Source organism: Podarcis erhardii (genome assembly GCF_964252035.2).
Source record: "Podarcis erhardii genome assembly, chromosome: 12".
NCBI classification, from domain to species: domain Eukaryota; kingdom Metazoa; phylum Chordata; class Lepidosauria; order Squamata; family Lacertidae; genus Podarcis; species Podarcis erhardii.
Window position 1 is genome coordinate 2,666,243 of NC_138513.1, and position 23,737 is coordinate 2,689,979.

The 23,737-nt window shown below is 43.0% G+C and overlaps 1 protein-coding gene across 3 annotated transcripts; it reads right to left on the bottom strand.

Moving 5' to 3' along the window:
• Positions 1–5,012: 5,012 nt before the first annotated feature.
• On the bottom strand, positions 5,013–21,987 carry TWSG1 (twisted gastrulation BMP signaling modulator 1). Of its 3 annotated transcripts, none has more exons than XM_081834533.1 (5): positions 21,861–21,987; positions 16,143–16,303; positions 11,983–12,082; positions 8,534–8,800; positions 5,013–6,685 (listed from the first exon to the last, which is right to left on the bottom strand). In XM_081834533.1, the coding sequence occupies exons 2-5, from the start codon at positions 16,260–16,262 to the stop codon at positions 6,504–6,506; spliced, it is 669 nt and encodes a 222-aa protein (XP_081690659.1). In that variant the 5' UTR covers positions 16,263–16,303; positions 21,861–21,987; the 3' UTR covers positions 5,013–6,503. The 3 variants fall into 3 exon arrangements, with proteins under 3 accessions (XP_081690659.1, XP_081690658.1, XP_081690657.1); XM_081834532.1 differs by lacking the exon at positions 21,861–21,987 and adding an exon at positions 19,381–19,591; XM_081834531.1 differs by lacking the exon at positions 21,861–21,987 and adding an exon at positions 19,348–19,591.
• Positions 21,988–23,737: the final 1,750 nt, after the last annotated feature.

Sequence of the window (23,737 nt, forward strand, 5' to 3'; positions counted from 1 at the left end):
ACAGAGGCATACCAACAAACGAACATGTTTGCATTAGGGATGGCCTGAAGTAGAGGACCTTATGCATCATATCTTGCGCTGCCCCTTATATAATAAAGCAAGAGAACGATTTTTAGCACCTATAAGGACAAGGTCCCCTGGCCAGAACCCCTCTGACATGATATCTCCTCGCAGACATAGATAGGTATGTGACCTGGTGTGTAACACTCTTTGCAACTGCCGCTAGGAAAATTAGAGCAAATTATATAGCCTAGATAGCCACCAAAAAAAAAGCAGAGACATCACTTTGCCAACAAAGGTCCATATAGTTCAAACTATGGTTTTTCCAGTAGTGATGTATGGAACTGAGAGCTGGACCATAAAGAAGGCTGATCGCCGAAGAATTGATGCTTTTGAATTATGGTGCTGGAGGAGACTCTTGAGAGTCCCATGGACTGCAAGAAAATCCAACCTCTCCATTCTGAAGGAAATCAGCCGAGTGATCCTGAAGCTGAGGCTCCAAGACTCTGGCCACCTCATGAGAAGAGAAGACTCCCTGGAAAAGACCCTGATGTTGGGAAATATGGAGGGCACAAGGAGAAGGGGACGGCAGAGGACGAGATGGTTAGACAGCGTTCTCGAAGCTACCAGCATGAGTTTGACCAAACTGCGGAAGGCAGTGGAAGACAGGAGTGCCTGGCGTGCTCTGGTCCAGGGGGTCACGAAGAGTCGGACACGACTAAACGACTAAACAAGATAGCCACCAACTGTAAAGGAGAGGAATTTATTTGACTGTAGCTACATCAAGCTATATTCTGTCTTTATCACCAAACTCCAAATATAATTGCACGTTGTATTAATTAACATTATTTTTTAATATATTAGTGACCATGTGGTGATTTTAGCCTATACAGTGGTACCTCTGGTTACAGACGCTTCAGGTAACAGACTCCGTTAACCCAGAAATAGTACCTTGGGTTAAGAACTTTGCTTCAGGATGAGAACGGAAATCGGCAGCGGCAGGGGGAGGCCCCATTAGCTAAAGTGGTGCTTCAGGTTAAGGACAGTTTCAGGTTAAAAACGGACCTCCAGAACGAATTAAGTTCTTAACCCGAGGTACCACTGTAAATTCTATAATATCTTAACCTGTATATTAAGGTACTTTTATAGCTCTGTTTAGAGTAGGTAATGTCTTGATAATATAAATGTTTTAAGTTTTTTTGTATTAATCCAGCATATTTCCTTTTACAGTGGTGCCTCGCAAGACGAAATTAATTCGTTCCGCAAGTTTTTTCGTCTAACGAGTTTTTCGTCTTGCGAAGCACGGTTTCTCATAGGAATGCATTGAAAATCAATTAATGCGTTCCTATGGAGACCGCTTGCCAGGCTGGCGGTGCGGAGAAGGGCTTTTCTCCCCACCGCCAGCCTTCGGAGGAGGTCCGAGGACAATGGGGAAGACGCGCTGCGCTTCCCCGCTGTCCCGGAGATTTCCCTATGGGCTTTCGTCTTGCGAAGCAAGCCCATAGGGAAATTCGTTTTGCGAAGCGCCTCCAAAACGGAAAACCCTTTCGTCTAGCGGGTTTTCCATCTTGCGAGGCGTTCGTCTTGCGGGGCACCACTGTAATTGTTGAATGATTCTGTGTACATTGTGGCAGCCTTTGGCTATGTGCAATAAAACTGACTGACAGCCCAAGCACAAGAGTCCCCTGCACTCCTGCAGTTAAACTGGGATTCAGGATACTGTCTCTGCCCTTTGGAGACAGAGCAAAGCCATCCTGGCTAGCAGGCATCAGTTGCCATCTCCATGAATTTGTCTAACCCTCTTCTAAAGCCATCCAAGTGGATTACCATCGCTGCCTCCTGGGCGCAGTGAGTTCCATAGCTTCTCTGTCCTGTGTGTTCATTTTATCTGCCCTGAGTGCTGCAGTTTCATTAAAATTATAAGTCACCTGGTGTCAGGTGATTGATAGGTGGACAGCCCTGCCCTGTCAAATCTGGGGAGATGAAGATCGGGCCTATCATCCAGAAAGAAATGCCTCAACCTTGTTTGCAGCCCTAGACATCATCATCATCATCATCATCATCATCATCATCATCATCATCATTTATTACTTATACCCCGCCCATCAGGTGGGGCCTCCCCAGGTACTCTGGGCGGCTTCCAACAGGATATTACGATACGATACAATAATCTTTGTTGACATTGTCCCATACAAAACAACAAAATTGAAAAATCTGCATAAGACATTCAAAACCCAACAAGCCTGCTATCCCAGCTATCGCAACCTGGATAGCCCCTAAAAACTCTGATAACCCATTTTTAAATGCAATATACTCCCATACAGACTCCTGACAATGCGTTTAAGACCAAAATCGCATTTGGGTAGAAACTGTTTCTCAGGCGGCTAGTCCTAGTCTTTATAACCCTGTACCTTCTTCCAGAAGGCAGAAGCTGAAAGAGATCGTTTCCGGGGTGCGAACTATTCTGCGCTATCTCTGCAGCTTTCTTGTGGCACCTGGAAGCATAGATTAAAAACACAGTAAGACATCAAAGACTAAACGCTTCCCTAAACAGGGGTGCCTTCAGATGTCTTCTAAAAGTCAGATAGTTGTTTATTTCCTTGACATCTGATGGGAGGGCGTTCCACAGGGCGGGTGCCACTACCGAGAAGGCCCTCTGCCTGGTTCCCTGTAGCTTCACTTCTCGTAGTGAGTGAACCACCAGAAGGCCCTCGGCGCTGGACTTCAGTGTCTGGGCTGAACAACGGGGGTGGAGACGCTCCTTCAGGTATACTGGACCGAGGCCATTTAGGGCTTTTAAGATCAGCACCAATACTTGGAATTGTTCTTGGAAATGTACTAGGCTCTCACTTGTGGGGTGCCTCAGGGTTCCGTCCTCTCCCCCATGCTTTTTAGTATCTACTGAAGCCGCTGGGAGAGATCATCAGGGGGTTTGGGCTGGGTGTTCATCAATATGCAGATGACACATAGCTTTACCTCTCTTTTAAATCAGAACCAGTGAATGCGGTGAAGGTCCTGCGTGAGTGCCTGGAGGCAGTTGAAGGATGGATGGCGGCTAACAGATTGAGGTTGAATCCTGACAAGACGACAAGTACTGTTTTGGGGGGACAGGGGGCAGGCAGTTGTGGGGGACTCCCTGGTCCTGAATGGGGTAACTGTGCCTCTGAAGGACCATATGCGCAGCCTGGGAGTAATTCTGGACTCACAGCTGTCCATGGAGGTGCAGGTTAATTTTGTGTCCAGGGCGGCTGTCTACCACCTCTATCTGGTATGCAGGATGAGACCCTCCCTGCCCACAGACTGTCTTGCAGCTGACCCTTTGAAGGTGACCTGGAAACTGCAATTAATCCAGACTGGTGATTGGAAGTGGCTGCCGAGACCATATAACACTGGTCCTGAGAGATCTTCATTGGCTCCCAGTACATTTCCGAGCACAATTCAAAGGAAGGCGTGTTGAATTTCTCAACTTTCAAGTTCCAAAAATGAAATTTAGTTTTGATTGGTAAATAAGATGCGTGTAAAACTGCATAGAAATAATTAAAATAATTGTCAAGTACTTGCTGTTATATTTATTATTAATAATATTAATAATAATAATAATAATAATAATAATAATAATAATAATAATAATATTTAGCATTACCCGGCATTTTCAGAAGGTAATTAAATTAAAATTATTTGACTTTCCGAAAGCAGTTTGTGTGCTTCTTTATCAAACGTACATTTTACAAGCTGAATGTTGTCCAATCACACAAATATAATAGCAGATTTGAATTCCTTACATTCCCCCCCCCCAAAAAAAATTGTAAGACCCTCAATGAAGAAATTTGCAAAATTCAAGTTTTCCCACCAGGTTGGTTGTGAAACTGGGTCATCTAATTCTTTCCCTGTGGCCAAACCACTACTTAGTCTGAACTTACAGTTACTTATGAGAACACAATTAAAGAAAACCACACAGCTAAATAGTGTTGTTTATTAAAATACCAAGTGAAACAGGTAAATATAAGAAAATGCATTTAATACTGATATAAATCGTTTCACTGTATGTACACAGAGCTCACAGCAGCGTGATTCCTAGGCAGTATTATAAATGACAATATTACAGATCAACTGGACCATCCATAATAGGGGATATTCCAAGGTTTTAAAATGTCTCTTTAACACCAAAACATTAAACTATCCTCAAATCTATTTTTTCCTCTTCAAAGTCTTTGAGGATGATCCTGTGAATCCACCGCAACAGATTCTTACGCAGAAAATCCTGACCTCATTAAGGTAGTGGTGTTTTACAGGTAGAATGTTCTTAAGTCATACAAACATTTTCCATACCTTCAAAGCTATTGAATTAGCTTTCATTATCCAATTTGCATAAGTTTCCTCATCAACGAATCGGACAGTACCAAGTTTTACAATGCATTTATCTTTTCCACCTTTCAAAGTGTGGCTTCACATTAAATACAGCAGCAACTGAAAGGCTTAACTGAGAGTTCCATTTTCCCCCAAGGAAAGAAGGCCATTAGATGTAGGATTATTGTTCTATAATGTCTATAGTCACTATCAGCCACCAAAAAAGAGCATTCTAAGCTTTAGTAGGTCAACTAAGCACATGGTACGCATAGCTTTGCCAAAGATATCTATCCAACAGAAGAAAAATGAATAGGCTAAATAGGGAAAAATGAATAGGCTAAATGCAACTCGTTATTGATCTGCAAGATCATTTATTGCAGAATAGGAAACATTCCAAGACAGAAAAAAGAGATTCTTCTTTCAAGGAAGCGGTGGCGTAATTTTTGTTGATTTATGAATTGCCTTTCACATAAGGTCTCAGGATTTATGGACGTGCAACAGAAAGAATTACATTGGTTTAAAAACAATAAGGGCAAGACCGAGGCTGTGTTTACACCATACACGCGTCCACCACAAAAAAATATTTCTGGGAGCTATAGTTTGTTAAGGGTGCTGGGAATGGTAGTTCTGTAGGGAGTAAACTACAGCTCCTGGGATTCTTTGAGGGGGGGAATGTGTTCTAAATGCATTGTGTGTATACATCCCTAAAAAACTACAGTTCCCAGAACTCTTTGGGTAACAGTGGCTGGAGACAGTCAGGTGGTGTGACCAGAGGAGGAATGACCGCTTGGAAGAGAGCAGAGAAGAAATGGCCTGGTGCGTCTGCAGCAGCGCAACCGGACGCCTCCATCTTCCCCAGCTGCAACAAAACATGTCTCTCCTGTATCGGTCTCTACGGCCACAGCAGGTGCTGTAACTCTTCAATGGTCTGACTCCACCCACAAATGTGCACTCCTCCATTGTCTCCTGAGACAGAAGCCAACCAATTCTAGACAACCGGTCAGTCCCAAATTCTTAAGGCAACAAGTAGCAGGGTGGGTTGGATTGGTACCAAAGCAATTTAAAAATCAAGAAATCTTCTACTGTCTTGACAGATGCCAACTCTGCATATTGGCTGATTGTTGGCTCAAAATTAAGAGAACCAACCGTTTTACTGGTAAAACACTTCTGGATAATAGAAGCATTCTCCCCCTGTGCAACATATATGTTTCCTAGGATTATGTACAAAATGCCTGCGTGTGAAATCTGACTCTTCCACCTCTACAATTCTGTGAGTCTAAGAATCTACGGTTTCCATGTAAGGATTGCCAATGGTGACTCGGCGAACTCGTTAACTCTAAACAGTATATTATTAAAAGCTACAGTAGAAAAGAGGGCAAAACACAAAGAGTCAAGTATATAAATTTTATAAAAATAGAATTAGCTGGCTTTTAAAAATATACTTTATTGAGCCTCAGTAAGATTTGTACATAATAAAGAAAAATAGCAAAAGATCCTGACACAACCGCATTTCGTCCAAATCTCTTCCTTGCCGCTTACATATCAGTTATTTCTGAGTTCACTATGATTTATATTTTAATTTTCAATTAATGGATGTTCTCTTTTTTGAACTAGAGCAAGAAACAAAGAAGAGGACACATATTTTGATCTAAAAAATATTGATTCTTTCCTTCTTTTAAGCAAATGGTGATGGATGGAGACTTTCATGTAATTGCCATCCTACTTTCAAAAATACCTATCATGATAAAAATCTGTGTGTCACACTGCATCAAGCTACATGCCAGTCCAAATCTGAAATTTTGGGGAAATTCCAGAGTTTATAGATTTCTGGATCTAGTTGCAATTTCTGTGAAGCTTCATGCTCCCCTCCTCAACAAGACAATCCTGTACATAAGTTGGCATATTCAAATCAAAGAAAACTCTAATAAGCCTGGTTAATATTTTAAGACACACATTTAACACACATTTGCTAGTTAACACTGTATTACCTTATTTAGAGGGAGCGGGGTTGGAATTACAGGTTTTAAGATTTTGTACATCTCCTCTGCGTTGCAACTATTCCATTCTCAAGCAATCCTCCCAAGCTCAATCTTTATCAATAAAAAAATAACTTTGGTGTCTATGAAAAAAAAAAGAAAGAGATGCAGCTTCTGGCTTCAGAACATACAATTTGTGCATCTTACAGTTTTGCTGCCATAGTCTATACACTCTGGTCCAATACATTCGCAGCAGGCGTTGTGAAACCATCGGTATTTTGATGCTCCCATAGATTCGCAGGAGCTCTTGCACTGATGCACCGACATGCAGTCGTCGAAGTAAACCACCGTGCAAGTGGTTTCTAAACGAAGAGAGCGAGAAAGGCACTTTAGTCTGCTGAGAAAAGCTCAAGCTGCCAATCATTCAGACAATGGAACCAATAACTTAATTTTCAGCTTAATTCAGGGTGAATGGAACAGCTTTTTTCCTTGATCCAAACACACCTGTCAGTTTTGAAATAACGTTTAAAATAAAGTCCCGTATTTTTCACTCTATAAGACGCACCAGACCATAGATGCACCTAGTTTTTGGAAGAGGAAAACAGGGGGGGGGGGGAATATTCTGAATCCCAGAAACCAGGACAGCAAGCGGGATAGCAGCGCAGCGATCCCACTGGCTGTCCTGGTTTATGGGATAGCCGCGCGCAGCCTCTCCCAGGCAAGAGGAGCCTTCATCCCCTGCCCGGGAGAGGCTGTGTGCGGCTAAGGCTCCCCCAAGAGCCGCGCTCCCTTTAAAGAGTGTGTGAGCGTGTGTGCGGCTCTTGGGGGGCTTTTCCCTGAGGAGGGAGAAGGGATTGACAGGCTGCCCTTCTCCCTCCTCGGGGAAAAGCCCCCAAGAGCCGCACACACGCTCCATGCGGCTCTTTAAAGGGAGCGCTGAGCAGAGCCTCCCGCCTGCATTCGCTCCATAAGACGCCCACACATTTCCCCTTACTATTTAGGAGGGGGAAAGTGTGTCTTATAAAGCGAAAAATACGGTATGTCCCGTGTGGAATTATTGCAGTAGCAAAATCGGAATAACCATTGTCTCCTTCTGCTCTGCACACTCTTATCCAGGCACCCCCAAACTCGGCCCTCCAGATGTTTTGGGACCACAATTCCCATCATCCCTGACCACTGGTCCTGTTAGCTAGGGATGATGGGAGTTGGAGTCCCAAAACACCTGGAGGGCCGAGTTTGGGGATGCCTGCTCTTATCTATTTATCTCTCCCTCCTTCTCTGGAGACCTTGGGCTGCGATACAGCAGAGAAAGTAAACACAACACTAAATATTAAAAATCAGTTCGAAAGACCCATTGGTTGCAGCCACAACATATCGTATTTTTCACTCTATAAGGCACACCAGACCATAAGACGCCCCTAGTTTTTGGAAGATGAAAACAAGAAGAAGAAAAATTCTGAATCCCAGATGCCAGGACGGTTCAGAAATCAGCATGTTTTTACATGAGTAGAAAGTGTGCTTTTATTTAAAATGCATCTCTGGGTTATTTGTGGGGCATAGGAATTCGTTCATTCCCTCCCCCCAAAAAATATAGACCGGCCCCCCCACAAGGTCTGAGGGACAGTGGACCGCCCCCCTGCTGAAAATGTTTGCTGACCCCTGATTTTAAAGCTTTTCTCCAAAAAATCCTGGGAGGAACAGTTTACCCTCACAGAACTACAGTTCCCAGCACCCTGACCAAACTACAGTTCCCAGGACTCTCTGAGGGAAGCCACGGGAATCAAATGTAGGCAGCGATTCACCATAATCCATGGACCAGACATAGCCCCACACTTTGGAACCATGACAATGCTTGGCTGTACAGTGATACCTCGGGTTACATACACTTCAGGTTACATACGCTTCAGGTTACATACTCCGCTAACCCAGAAATAGCACCTCCGGTTAAGAACTTTGCTTCAGGATGAGAACAGAAATCGTGCTCCAGCGGCGCGGCAGCAGCAGGAGGCCCCATTAGCTAAAGAGGTGCTTTAGGTTAAGAACAGTTTCAGGTTAAGAATGGACCTCTGCAACAAATTAAGTGCGTTAGCAGAGGTACCACTGTACTTTAAAACAGCAGCTAACGCATCATTCTTCCTTCCTCTCTTTTCCAAACGAACAAACTCAACCCCAATTCTAAGAGCTCAGTCTTCACACAGCAGCCTGCTTACCTTTGTCGCTGGAGAACGGCGTGTGGACATTGTTGCTTGAAACGGAAACGTTCTGGTGCTGGGGGTGGTTCACCGACTCTAAAATGGAGACCAAGTTCTCGTGGTGGGACAGCTCTTCCGCGACGGGGAACGAAACAATATTCCAGTGCAGCTGGGTGTCCCCTTCTGTAAGCGCTCGGAAGAGCGAGGGGATCGGCCCGTGCAGTTCCTCGACGGTACTCTTGGACGTGGGAGGCGTGTCGCTATAATTGCGAGGGTTGCACATACCTGGAGGTGAGCAAAATGAAAAGAAAAGGCACCTATAAGAAGCAGCATTTTTGGAAAGGCGAAACGTTCAACTTCATGAGTGGGGAGCGCTGGTAAGACCTGAAGGCTATTTATTTATTTCACACAGTTCATACACGGCTTTACTGTGTCTTGCCCCTTTCACCTTCCAGGTACAGTGGTACCTCGGGTTAAGTACTTAATTCGTTTCGGAGGTTTGTTCTTAACCTGAAACTGTTCTTAACCTGAAGCACCACTTTAGTTAATGGGGCCTCCAGCTGCCGCCGTGCCGCCAGAGCACGATTTCTGTTCTCATCCTGAAGCAAAGTTCTTAACCCAAGGTAAAATTTCTGGGTTAGCGGAGTATGTAACCTGAAGCGTATGTAACCCGAGGTACCACTGTACTTATTTTGGGTGATGCTTGAGTCTGTAGCATGGCTAATCCCTTTAAAGGAGCAAGCACATAGCTTGGAGATATTCCAGGATAAAGCTTTTCCATTAGACAAGGTGTCTTTTACCATCTTCCATCCAACAGCACATCTGGATCAGAATAACTTCAACACTGTAGTAGTACATGCACTAGTAACCTTAAGGCTGGATTACTGCAATGTGCTGTAAGTAGCAAAAAATACCAAGAAATCACCTTCCATTTAAGCCTGGTGGAAAAGGGCAGGCAGTTTTTTGGGGGGTGGGGGTGGGGTGAAGGACACACTATGAACCTCAAGCTTCTTATTCTGTCTCACAGACACCAAAGCCTTTTTTGTCTCCTTGTGACACAGGATGAAATTACAAATCACTTTTTCTTGGGAAAGTATCAAATTTGTGCAAAGCTTCTTTGATCACAATTCAAGAATGCAATTTTGTTTAATAAAGGAGTTTAATCTCCTGCCAGAATTACAGAAGCAACTTCACTAGCCAAAGGTGTGACATAAGCACATAGTCAATGACACATGAGACACTGCTTCCATTTCACGCCATAGCTAAATATACTCCATGCCATATGCATGAAAGCTCTATTGAAAGTATCACTTTCCTCATTTAATGCACTTTGAAAAACACATCTGTACGAACTCACCAGCATCTTACTTTAGGGTAATAATAGCATACGGATTACTTTCCCAAACACAACGTGTGTGTGTGTGTGTGTGTGTGTGCGTGCACACGTGCTCTCATACACACAGTTTAAAAGTACAGTGAACACACGGGTTGCGAATGTGATACGTGCGGGACGCATGTTCGCAACCCGCAGCATTCGCAACCCGCAGTGGCGCATCTGCGCACGTTGCAATTTAGTGCTTCTGCGCATGCACAAAGTGCTATTTAGCGCTTCTATGCAACCGCCAAAACCCGGAAGTAACCTGTTCCAGTATTTCCAGGTTTCAGCGGTCCGTAACCTGAAAAAACACAACCTGAAGCATCTGTAACCCGAGGTATGACTGTAACAGGATGTAGAAACTAAATTCTGAAGAATTTGTTGTATTTGGCTGCTAAACTACAAAAATAGCGTCACAATCCATTTATTCTGCAGGCCACTCACTATTTTACACCAATCATTTTCAACCAGTGCGCCATTGCCCCCTGGGGTGCACTGAATGATGGCCGGTCCAAGGTGGAGGAGATGCAGGGAATCATTAACTTCTGCACATGATGACCGCCCCCCCCCCCCACTTCACATGCATCCCGGGAGACAGCATGAAAACAGACTATTTAGCCAAAATAACCCTCGGCTGTGTAAATTCAGGATTTGGGTCAGTGGTCAGGAGAACAGAGTGTCGGATACAAATATGGTAAAAATCAACATCATCTATGTTTGACCTACAGCAGCCTGAAATACTGCATAAATAAGCCACAAGGCTCTGAAACATCAGCCATAAGGAAACTTAATCGGTAGGACAGGGCAGGCTCTAGTAGGGGGCTCAATTCATGAATTACCAAAACAGTGTGGTTCAGCGAAATTAATCTCCCCTACTGTACGCTTGTGAAGTGGAACACAGGATGGATGAACAACCAAGTTCTTTGACACACCACTGCTGCCCCCTCCCTTCTACGGAACAAGTCACCCTTGATGTGGGGAAGAGCGACGTCATGCGCCTCAGTCCTGTGGTTCCTGTTTGGGGAAGTTCCTGGAATAGAGCATGATTCAGCTCATAGGGCAGCAGCAACTACATTGCTCTTCCAACATACGAACTGGACCATAGACACAGACGTGCAGAGCTGTTTCTTCTTCCCTAATACAGTGGATGCTCGGGTTGAGAACGTGCGGGTTGCGATTCGGTGCTTCTGCACACGCGCGACCGCCAAAACCCGGAACTAACCCATTCCAGTACAGTGGTAGCTCAGGTTACATACGCTTCAGGTTACAGACTCTGTTAACCCAGAAATAGTACCTCGGGTTAAGAAATTTGCTTCAGGATGAGAACAGAAATCGTGCTCCAGCAGCACAGCAGCAGCAGCGGGAGGCCCCATTAGTTAAAAGTGGTGCTTCAGGTTAAGAACAGTTTCAGGTTAAGAACGGACCTCCGGAACGAATTAAGTACTTAACCCGAGGTACCACTGTACTTCTGGGTTTTGGCGCGTCCGTAACCCGAAAAAACCCAACCTAAAGCATCTGTAAAACGAGGTATGACTGTAAATCTAGCTCATTGGGTATACCCTACTTTTTTCTCGGCGAGTGCCATGGCTAGCCCTGACATGGTGCCAGACATGATGAACCAGACACCCCAAAGGCCGAGGACCCTGAGTAGCAGGCAGGGTTCCCTGAATCCAATGCTGGGGACCCGCTTGAGGGGGCCCCTCCAGGCGGAGACTTGATGGAGAACCCCCAGAACTGCCAGAGGAGGGGTTGGAGCCACTTCCCAGTCCTCTAGAGCAGTGTTCCCCAACCTTGGGCCTCCAGCTGTTTTTGGACTACAACTCCCATCATCCCTCGCTAGCAAGACCAGTGGTCAAGGATGATGGGAATTGTAGTCCAAAAACAGCTGGAGGCCCAAGGTTGGGGAACACTGCTCTAGAGGGTCCCATGGACCACCAATTGGAAACCCACTGCCCTAAAGCCCTGGATTCTGTGTATGCTCTGCTCCATTGTATTGACATGGCTCCTAAAAGCCACAGATTCAAAGCAGTGGACGTGGGTGTATCTGAAGCAGCCAAGGCCGTATTAGGCGATAAAGAACGAATGACCTTACCAACACAGTCACAGCACTCGTCCCACAGTGTGCCCAGACACAACATGCACTCCTTGCAACAGGAACAGTTCCCTTCAACAGGCCGGCATTGACACAGCTCCTGGAAACACAACACACCAGTTAGATAGTTCTGTGCATAAAATACCACGGGAGACAAATGCCTTGCCCCACAAGTACCACAGTTAGGAACATACATAGGAAACAAATATTCTGCTTGGTTTGGTCCCCCCCCCCCCACTTTTGTTGCACTATAGACTCTCCCGACAGCAATAATGTGGTAACATTGGCTGGGTGGCGGCAGGGGGGAAATCATAGAACAGAATAAATCCACCACCAAAGCATTATTATGTCAAAAATATGTTGCAAAATACACCTGCAATAAAGCACAAGCCTGGAGAGGCCCTTATCCATATAAAGTGGTGCCCCGCAAGACGAACGCCTCGCAAGACGGAAAACCCGCTAGACGAAAGGGTTTTCCGTTTTGGAGGTGCTTCGCAAAACGAATTTCCCTATGGGCTTGCTTCGCAAGACGAAAATGTCTTGCGAATTCCTGCGGTTTTTCCCCCCTCCCCCCCTTTTCTAAGCAGCTAAGCCGCTTATCAGCTGATCCGCTAAGCTGATAAGCCGCTAAAAGCCGCTAAAAGCCGCTAATCCGCTAAGCTGTCAATGGGCTTGCTTCGCAAGACGAAAAAACCGCTAGATGAAGAGACTCACGGAACGGATTAATTCCATCTTGCGAGGCACCACTGTACAATTGAAAAAACAGCCACACAAACCATTATTTAAGAGGGGCTGTATTTAATCGCACGTTTGCTATGTACTGCGCAGATAACAGAAATCATCTTTTTGACTCCACTACCATTTGGAAGCACAGTAACTTCTACTATGCAAAATTACCATGTATTATTTAATAAAACTCTCACCGGTGCAAGTATATATATTAATAAGTGTTTAAAATAAAGTAAGATGTACTCAAGCTATATTGCATAGTTCTAGCCCCCCCCCCCACTGCTAGCTCATTGTAATACACATAAACTAGGCTTCCTCAACCTCAGCCCTCCAGATGTTTTGAGACTACAATTCCCATCATCCCTGACCACTGGTCCTGCTAGCTAGGGATCATGGGAGTTGTAGGCCAACAACATCTGGAGGGCCGAGGTTGAGGAAGCCTGACATAAACTATCTGTGGGTTAACGTGCAGACTGCCAAGAACTTTATTAAAGCCAAAGTTCTCAGGGAAGAAGAAATGACTAACAGGATATTTAAAAGACTCATCCAGCGCCACAACACAAATGAAACATGTCTCAACACAAGAAATTGTTGATCTCATTCACATCTGTTACAGAGCTGATAAAATAAATATTTATGCAGATCATGCTTCCCACATTCTGGAAAAGGCAGTATAATGAACGCAGCCTCTTCTACTTCACCGAGTGAATTCAGAGCAATGCATCTTGCTTAATCATCTTCCCGCATATTGAGTTCAGGGACCTGCTTTCATTATACATGGAATCTTCAACCTACAAAACGTTGGTCATATCCGTTCCTCTTAAATCAGATATGAATGTTCCATGAGTTTCAAAGGGACCCAGGCATGACCCATCAAACATAGCCAGCAATACTGAAGGATGCTTTCCCCCCCACAAGCAGCAATGTTGAAGTGTGTCAAGTTTCAAAATTAAAAGTATATTACTATGGTACTCCACAGCCTCTCGAGACTGATGGATGCCAGCCAACTATTACCATGGCTATTTTACACATTGTGTTTTACATAATAGGAGTGGCATTTCCCACCAGCAGAAATACACAAAAAATCAGAGACATGGATTCAGCATAACTAAAATGGGCTTAACTAAGGTTTTTTTTTTCACTCTAAGCACTGAATATGACCTCACCTTCACTTTACACAATGTCTCTTCTGAATTAGTTGATTATCATATCAAAAACCTTAGCACTTGCCTCATCTCATTAAAAAAAAATATAATTATATAAAGACAACCTAGCATATAAGCATTTCCTGCATTGCAAGGAGTTGGGACTAGATTACCCCTGGGTTCAATTCAAAGTAATCAGAGTTTTTGCATCGTATGTTTAATATTGCTCAAGTTAAATACACATTTTTAAAAATAGGGTGATGGGTGTAGCCAACCCTTTAATTAGCAAGTCTTGGGCTTGTCCTTCTTGTGAGTCACTCTTCTCTAAGCTTGCGCATACAAACAAGATTCAGAGCAGACTGCCCTCAAGGTAACTCACACGGTTAACTTGAAGGATTATTCTGAGATTACCCTTTGCGAAAGAAACAGAATTCCATCGTGGAAACGCTCCTGTTTAACTATGTTGGGTCATCATTGATTTCTAGGAACTATGATTCCCACACATCAACGACACTGCAATGAAACCAATTCAGTTCAATGATTAAACCCGGGGGGGGGGGGGGAATCAGCCTATGCTCAGGGAGCCACGACCTCAGTTCTCCCACTTGCAGCAGAGAATAAATTTCTATTAATTTCCCAAAGGCTGGGGAAGTTGAATTTTTACTTGTCACCCAAATGACAAAAGCAAGGGAGAAGGCACCTCATAGCCACTGTCACGGAAAAGGCCCCGTCCTGTTTTCAACTCATAATTCACTACTCCTGGCTGGGTGATGATGAAAAGGGCCTTCCCTCCAGGTCTAAGAGCAGCAAGGGCGAGGCACTAATTCAGGTATTTGGGCCCCAAGTCATTTTGGGATTCGCAGGTCAACACCAACACTTTGCATTCTGTCCAGAGGGAGCCACTGCCAACATTTCAGAAGGGGTGTTACTTGATTCTGGCTGCACGGGTTAACATTTCGGCCACTGTGGCCTCGTGTTAATTGTATATTCCAAACAGTCCTCAAGGGCAGCTCCACAAAGAGTGCATTACGGTAGTCCAGCCAGGAAGTTGGGAGAGCACCAGTCACTGTGGCTAGCCCATCCTATAATTTTTCACTGGGCTGTATTCAACTTAGCAGACCCACTGAAAATAATGAACCTAAATTAGTGATCTCCATTAACTCTGATGGGTCTACTCCAGGCACGTCCAACAGGTAGATCGTGATCTACCAGTAGATCACTGGACGTCTGCGGTAGATCACTGGCTCCCCCAAAGAAGCTCAACAAGTTTGTCTCCCCTAAGAAAAGCTCAACATATTTGCCCTGAACCCCTACAAAACTGGGCTTTCTTCCTCCCAAAAAATACCTCAACAACTTTGACCTGAACCCCCCAACACAGGGGGTAGATCACTGCCAGTTTTTAACTCTGTGAGTAGATTGCAGAGTAGATCCCAAGAGAGTTGGCCACCCCTGGTCTACTCTGACCAGGATTAGCACTGAATACCACCCAGCATATTCAATTAGTGCATTACTATTCTGAAATTGCAACTTCTGACGACCTGTCTGTTATGGTAAACAGTAATTTCATTACTGCAGTTTCAATTCATCATTATTTCATTATTTTCACCGCAGCACATTCAGTCTCCTACAGATATTTAACATTTATCTCAGAAAGCTAAATCTGCCAAAGCCTACATCGTGTATAGTTCAAGGGCTATAGCTAATGCTTGTCCTACAATGGACATGGTTAACTTAGATTCAGGTAGGAAGCCGTGTTGGTCTGACGCAGTCAAAAAATAGTCCAGTAGCACCTTAGAGGCCAACTAAGCTTGTTCTGGGTATAAGCTTTATACCCAGAACAAATTTAGCTGGCCTCTAAGGTGCTAGTGGACTATGGTTAACTTAGGTTCATTGATTTCAATATGTCTGAGTTGGTTGAGGATTGGCTATTCCCGTACTATGAGAAAAGAAGGTCAGGTTTTGCATTCATTGCCCAAATAAGCTCATACTACGGGGAAGAGAAAATAGATTAAAGGCACGAAATGCATGTTAGAATGCCAATTCATCTAATTAATCAGTTTGACTCCACAATATTATCCACTGTAAGGCTGATTTTTTTATTTGTTGTAAGACAAATGAACATTTGAAAGAAAGGTAGAGACAAAAACTCCCGTTCATGCCGACACAAACTTCATTTTTATTTTGCTTCTTATTTCAGGATTACTTATTCATCACATCAATTCATGCTGTTAACAGCCAACCTGTACTTTCCTACCCATTCGCGACAAAAGCTGTATTCCCTCCTACCTGTATTAAACACTTGCTGACATCGCTTGCGCAGAGAGCCTTGTTGCAGCACATTGAGGATGGGACCCAGAAGAACAGCAGACTAATAAGTGCCGCCGCTGTGCAGTGCCACAACCTCATCTTTCTTGAAAGTGGGAGATTTCTGGAACTTTCAGACAGCACTGAAATATAAAAAAGGCAGCAATTGAAGCACCTACATTTACAGAAGTAGAAATTAGGTCTCTTTCATCCTTACCACATGCTCCTAAAACAGTTTTTGTTTTCTCTGTGGGTTTTCCACACTCAATCCAGAATGTCAAAAGCCGTTCTTGAATAATCCTATACTACTTTTCTATAGACTTCAAATTTTTTTTAAAAAAGAAAGCTTTACACTTTGAATTCTAATCAAGGTTTACTGAGAAAGGACAGGACCTGAAATAAATGAATTGTGGCTAAAAAACAGGAGGGGAAAGTTCTAGCTGGGAAGCTGAAGCTGATGCAAAGATTACTGCCTCCAATTTAAAAATAATGAGAACGTGTTTTAACACAACCTAAAACTGTTTCTCAACACTGGGTGTCTAGATGTATACATTTACAAAACAAGGCTTTTGAATAAAGAACAAGATGAGTGCCACATGTTTATGAATGGCAAGCAGCATTGTAATTGGTACAAGAAGTTACAGGAGTTCAGCAGGAAGTCAGGATAGGCACTGACTGGAGATGAAGTGACCACTGCAAAATCTTTGCATGCGTAAACAGTATTGAAAGTGGGATATTGTAAGTGGCAACTCATAAAGATTTGCTAACAGAAGCAGAAGGCCAACTAAAATTGAAAACATTTGAAGACATAGAGTTATTAACAGATTGGTTACAGTATCATCAATTAAACAATGTCTTTAAAGTAGATAAGAAAAAAGGTTTGGATACACAGAGGTTGAGGTTTGAAATAGATCTATTGGAAAACAATGTGAAAGTACTTTCAAAAATGTACAAATTACTTTCAGAATGGTATGCAAAAGATGAAGAAGTTAAGGCAGTGATGATTCACTGGGCAAGAGATTTTGGACATAATATCCAATTTTCAGCATGGGAAAAGTTATGGAAAGAGGATCTAAAATTTACTGCATGCTGTTTGTTGAAGGAAAACTGTATGAAAATGATATACCGTTGGTATCTAACGCCGAGTAAAATTGTGAAAATGTACAGAACTACATTGGTACCTCGGGTGAAGTACTTAATTCGTTCCGGAGGTCCGTACTTAACCTGAAACTGTTCTTAACCTAAAGCACCACTTTAGCTAATGGGGCCTCTTGCTGCTGCCGTGCTGCTGGAGCACGATTTCTGTTCTCATCCTGAGGCAAAGTTCTTAACCTGAAGCACTATTTCTGGGTTAGTGGAGTCTGTAACCTGAAGCGTATGTAACCTGAAGCGTATGTAACCCGAGGTACCACTGTAGTTCAAATCTGTGTTGGAAATGCAAAGGGAAAAAGGTATTGCGGAGTGGTAAAAGCTTCCTGGGAAACGATATATAGTGAGTTAAAGAAAATGTTTAAGAAAACTTTTGTTAAAAAACCAGAAGCTTTTCTGGTAGGTATAATAGGTGAAGAGATACCAAGAGAAGACAAAAGACATTTCATGTCTGCAATGATGGCAGCGAGAATGCTTCTAGCCCAGAGATGGAAGAAGTATCCACCAGAAAAGAATGGCAGATCAAGTTGATGGAGTACGCAGAGATGGCGAGACTGACAGGAAAGATCAGAAACCAGGAAGATCAAGTATTTTCAAAAGACTAGAATAAATTTTTAATATACTTAAGAGACCACTGTAAACAGTTAAAATCATTGGCAGGGATACAATGACACTTGTAATGTGAAATGAACTTTGGTAATTATGGGTATACAACAGATGCAGAAAAAGAAAGAAAAGAAGATAATTTATTTGGATATGGAACCCATGGAGGAAGGGAAGGAGGTCCGAAGGTTTGAAAGAACCTTTTACTTTAATGTTTAGAAAGGGTTAAAGTGAAAATGTGTAAAATTTCGAAAAACCAATAAAAAAAAATTAAAGGGGGAAAAAATAAAGTGAGATATTGTATGACTGCCCCAATAGCATCATGAGCACGAACCATCATGCATGTGCCATAAAAAAGGACATATGGAGGGGTCCTTACATCATTTCCAGAAACTGGCTCCCTAGCTAGGGAGCTTCTTCCACATGCTTGAAGCTGGCAAAGGTTGATTAATCAAAACCATAATGGGTTTGGAGCAAGCTATGGAAACGTGGAATTTTCTTTATGTCACCCTCTGGGTTATAAGCGCCTAAGAGCAGCTTTCTGGACCTCAGCAATGGCTACGGGATGCTTACTGGAGGAATATCACTCACACAGACTGCTAATAGTTTACTTCCACCCCCACCCCCCCATCACACATTTTCTGTTGCCAGCTTTCTAGATTTTAGAAAAACACACCTGAGAATGGCTTGATAATCTTAGCTAACAGCAACCTGGCAAGACTGTGCTGAATTCTGAGAAACCTGTTTATAGCTTGGCTTCAGGCACGCTGCTGCAGATGGCCATGGACTTTTCTCTCCTGAAAGGCATTCTGGCCCTAAAAACTTCTAGGCATAAAAACCAGTAACAAATTGCTATTTGGGGAGGGACGGGGATGCTGAAAATTAATCTGCAACACCTGCTTGAACCTATGTTTCTTAGTTCCATAAAACAGAGAAGTACGTTACTCAAAAGCAGGCGCTTTTTTTACCCACCCAGACACATTTCAGAGGGCACTGGAAGCTGCTCAGAAATTACCTTCACACTCATTCACCCATAATAAAAGGATCCTCTTTGCCACTCACATGCTAGCAACTCTGAGCCAGCTAAAGTTGTTAAAAGGAGCTTACAATGTTCTTAAAAGTTCCATTTTTTCTGCAGGGCGAAGGCAGTAGAATAGTGCAATGCAACTGTATCAGCATACTTTAATTCAAAAGATAACTTACGCTGCTTACCTACCGGGTATTTTATTCTTGAAAACCCAATAAAAATAATTTTTAAGAAGCCAAGCCAAATTTCAAACCCCCCCCCCCTTTAAGCCCCTTGAGATGGCAAAAGGAAACTTTTCGAGGATCCTAGAACTTTTCCCTTAAAAACAAAAACAAAACACTGGACTTCCAAGGGAGGAAAGAAGAACTAAGGGGAAAAAGCAAATGCGTTGGGCCAAGAGACACAAACCTGAGCCAAAAAAAGACGAAAACAGCTCCTCACCTCTGGCGTGGTTTGCTGGAGCGGGTTTGGGAGGAGGAAATAAAAATAAAAATAAAACCAGCACCGGTGTGAGCAGGGGGGGAAAGAGAGAGAGAAGTTTGTTGAAGGAGCCAAGGAGGCTGAGCAAAGCAGCTGGTGCCCTCGCAGCAGAGATATAGACCAGGAGGGAGAAGGAGAAAAGGAAAAAGAGACCCATACACAGAAAAGAAACTGTGTTAGCACAATGTTGTTTTGCAAAACGCAACCAATATAAATATTGCATTTTACAAAATTATGTTATCTTGATCTGCAGCCTTTCCTCCTCTCTCATCAAGAAAAACGGTGTCAAGGTTGCATTTTGCAAATACCTATCGCGCTTTCATCATCATCATTTTTAATTTGCATACCGTCTTTCTATCTTGCAATACTCAAGGCGGTTGACAAGCTGAAGAAACAAAAAAAAATCTACATCTTACAACAATCTAAATGCAATACAAAATAACTGCAGCTCGCTGCATTTTGCAAATACTGCACCCCTATCGCACTTTCTTCATCATCATCGTTTTTCATTTGTACACCGTCTTTCTATCTTACAATACTCAAGGCGGTTTACAAGCTGAAGAAACAAAACATGCACATCTTATAACAATCTAATGCAATACAAAGTAACTTCGGCTCGCTGCATTTTGCAAAATAGCTTCAGCTTGCTGCATTTTGCAAAATAACTTTAGCTCGTGGCATTTTGCAAAGTATAACATCGGCGTTTTAAGAGAGCCGTTCGGCGAAAGACAACGAGGGAATGCTGTAAGGATAAAGCAACAAGTCGCTTTGTTAAATATATATATATGTTTAATATATGCATATATATCATATGTGTGTGTGTGTGTGTGTGTGTGTGTATATATATATATATATATATATATATATATGTGTGTGTGTGTGTGTGTGTGTATATGCACTGTGTGTGTGTGTCGCTTTGTTAAATATATATATATATGTTTAATATATGCATATATATCATATGTGTGTGTGTGTATATATATATATAAAACAAAACAAATTCCTTCCAGTAGCACCTTAAAGACCAACTAAGTCAGTTCTAGGTATGAGCTTTCGTGTGCATGCACACTTCTTCAGATACACTGAAACAGAAGTTTCCAGACCCTTCTATATAGTGAGAAGGTGGGGAGGGGTATTACTCAGAAGGGTGGTGGGAATGGGTGATTGGCAGATAGCTGCGATGAGCCTGTTGACGACTCTTAACGACTGCAATAGGTCTTACAGGAAAAAGCAAGGGGTGAAAAGGTGAAAAATGGCTTTGTCATGTATAATGAGATAAGAATCCAAGGTCTTTGTTCAGACCAGGTTTCTCCATAGTTTTGAGTTTGGTGATAAGTTGTAATTCAGCAGCTTCTCTTTCCAGTCTATTTCTGAAATTCCTTTGTAGTAAAACAGCTACTTTGAGATCTTGTATAGAATGTCCTGGGAGATTGAAGTGTTCTCCTACTGGTTTCTCTGTCTTGTGATTCCTGATGTCCGATTTATGTCCGTTTATTCTTTGGCGTAAGGTTTGGCCTGTTTGTCCAATATTAGAAGAAGTGTGCATGCACACGAAAGCTCATACCAAGAACTGACTTAGTTGGTCTTTAAGGTGCTACTGGAAGGAATTTGTTTTGTTTTGACTATGGCAGACCAACACGGCTACCTATCTGTAACTGTATATATATATATATATATGCAGGTTTTGGTGTCCTCGGGTGTCTTCCCGTGTAAAAGTTGGGGTGTCTAGGCGACATATATATATATATATATATATATATGTGTGTGTGTGTGTGTGTGTGTGTGTGTGTATATGCACTGTGTGTCTGTGTGTGTATACATATATATATGTGTGTGTGTGTATGCACTGTGTGTCTGTGTGTGTGTGTATACATATATATGTGTGTGTGTGTGTGTGTGTGTATGCACTGTGTGTCTGTGTGTGTGTGTGTGTGTATACATATATATATATGTGTGTGTGTGTGTGTGTATATATATATATATGCACTGTGTTGTGTGTGTGTGTATATACATATATATATATATATATGTGTGTGTGTATATATATGCACTGTGTGTGTGTGTACATATATATGTGTGTGTGTGTGTGTGTATATATATATATGCGCACTGTTGCATTTCTGCAAAGTGACTTTCTTTTCACAACATAACTTCGCCTTGCGTTGCATCCCGCATTCTCCCGACGCCCTTATTATTCTTATTATTTCCCCCTCTGAGTGGGGAGAGAGAGGGACCCCCAGAGTTTCCCTAACACCCCCCTTTCCCCCCCCCCAAGAGCCCCCCAATTCCCCAGAGCTTCTTAAAACAACGCCGCCCCCTTCTCCCCCCCCCCAAAAAAAATCCCATGCACTTTCCCCATGAACTCTATTATTTCCCCATGAACTCTAGTATTTGGTTTCGGGGGCCCCCCCCATGGCCGCCCGCTTCCCGCCCTCCCTTACCCCGCAGCCGCCGTCGTCGTCGTCGTCCTCCTCGCCGCCTCCTCTGGGTCGCGCAGGGCCAGGCGGGCAGCGTGAGGCGCCTTCCAGGGCCCCTTGCCTGCCTGGCACTCCAGACCCGGCTGGCTGCGAGAGGGAGGAGGAGGAGGAGGCGGGAAGAAGGAATGGCCGCCTCCGCCTCTTCTTCCTCCGCCCCGCCATTCCCAGGCCCACGCCCCGCCGCCAGGCGCCGGAGGAGAATTCTCCTCAGGATCGGGGCCCCCGCCTCGCCCTTTCTCACCGGCGGGGAGACGCCCTGGGCGGGCAGGCGGGGAGGCGAGCCCCTGAGGGAGCCGAAGGGCCGGAGCAGTTCCCGCCCATTATTATTATTATTATTATTATTATTATTATTATTATTTATTATATTTTGTTATTAAGTTCCGTCTCTACCGCCTGAGGGAGCGGAAGGGCCGAGGCAGTTCCCGCCCATTTATTACTATTATTACTATTATTATTATTAATAATAATAATTATTATTTATTATATTTTGTTATTAAGTTCCGTCTCTACCGCCTGAGGGAGCCGAAGGGCCGGAGCAGTTCCCGCCCATTTTCCATTATTATTATTATTATTATTATTTATTATATTTGGTCATTAAGATCCGTCTCTACCGCCTGAGGGAGCGGAAGGGCCGAGGCAGTTCCCGCCCATTTATTACTATTATTACTATTAATAATAATAATAATAATAATAATTTATTATATTTTGTTATTAAGTTCCATCTCTACCGCCTGAGGGAGCAGAAGGGCCGGAGCAGTTCCCGCCCATTTTATTTTTATTTTTATTATTTTTAATATTTATTATATTTGGTTATTAAGATCCGTCTCTACCGCCTGAGGGAGCGGAAGGGCCAGAGCAGTTCCCGCCCATTATTATTATTATTATTATTATTATTATTATTTGGTTATTAAGATCCGTCTCTACTGCCTGAGGGAGCGGAAGGGCCAGAGCAGTTCCCGCCCATTTTATTATTATTATTATTATTATTATTATTATTTATTATCATTGGTTATTAAGAGTCGTCTCTACCGCCTGAGGGAGCGGAAGGGCCGGAGCAGTTCCCACCCAATGTATTATTATTATTATTATTATTATTTATTATCATTGGTTATTAAGAGTCGTCTCTACCGCCTGAGGGAACGGAACGGCCGGAGCAGATCCCGCCCATTTTATTATTATTATTATTATTATTATTATTTATTTATTATCATTGGTTATTAAGAGTCGTCTCTACCGCCTGAGGGAGCGGAAGGGCCGGAGCAGATCCCGCCCATTTTATTATTATTATTATTATTATTATTATTATTATTATTATTATTATTATTATATTTGGTTATTAAGATCCGTCTCTACCGCCTGAGGGAGCGGAAGGGCCGGAGCCGTTCCCGCCCATTTTATTATTATTATTATTATTATTTATTATATTTGATTATTAAGATCTGTCTCTACCGCCTGAGGGAGCGAAAGGGCCGGAGCAGTTCCCGCCCATTTATTATTATTATTATTATTATTATTATTTATTATTATATTTGGTTATTAAGATCCGTCTCTACCGCCTGAGGGAGCAGAAGGGCCGGAGCAGTTCCCGCCCATTTATTATTATTATTATTATTATTAATAATAATAATATTTGGTTATTAAGATCCGTCTCTACCGCCTGAGGGAGCGGAAGGGCTGGAGCAGTTCCCGCCCATTTATTATTATTATTATTATTATTATTATTATTATTATTATTATTTATATTTGGTTATTAAGATCCGTCTCTACTGCCTGAGGGAGCGGAAGGGCCGGAGCAGTTCCCGCCCATTATTATTATTATTATTATTATTATTATTATTATT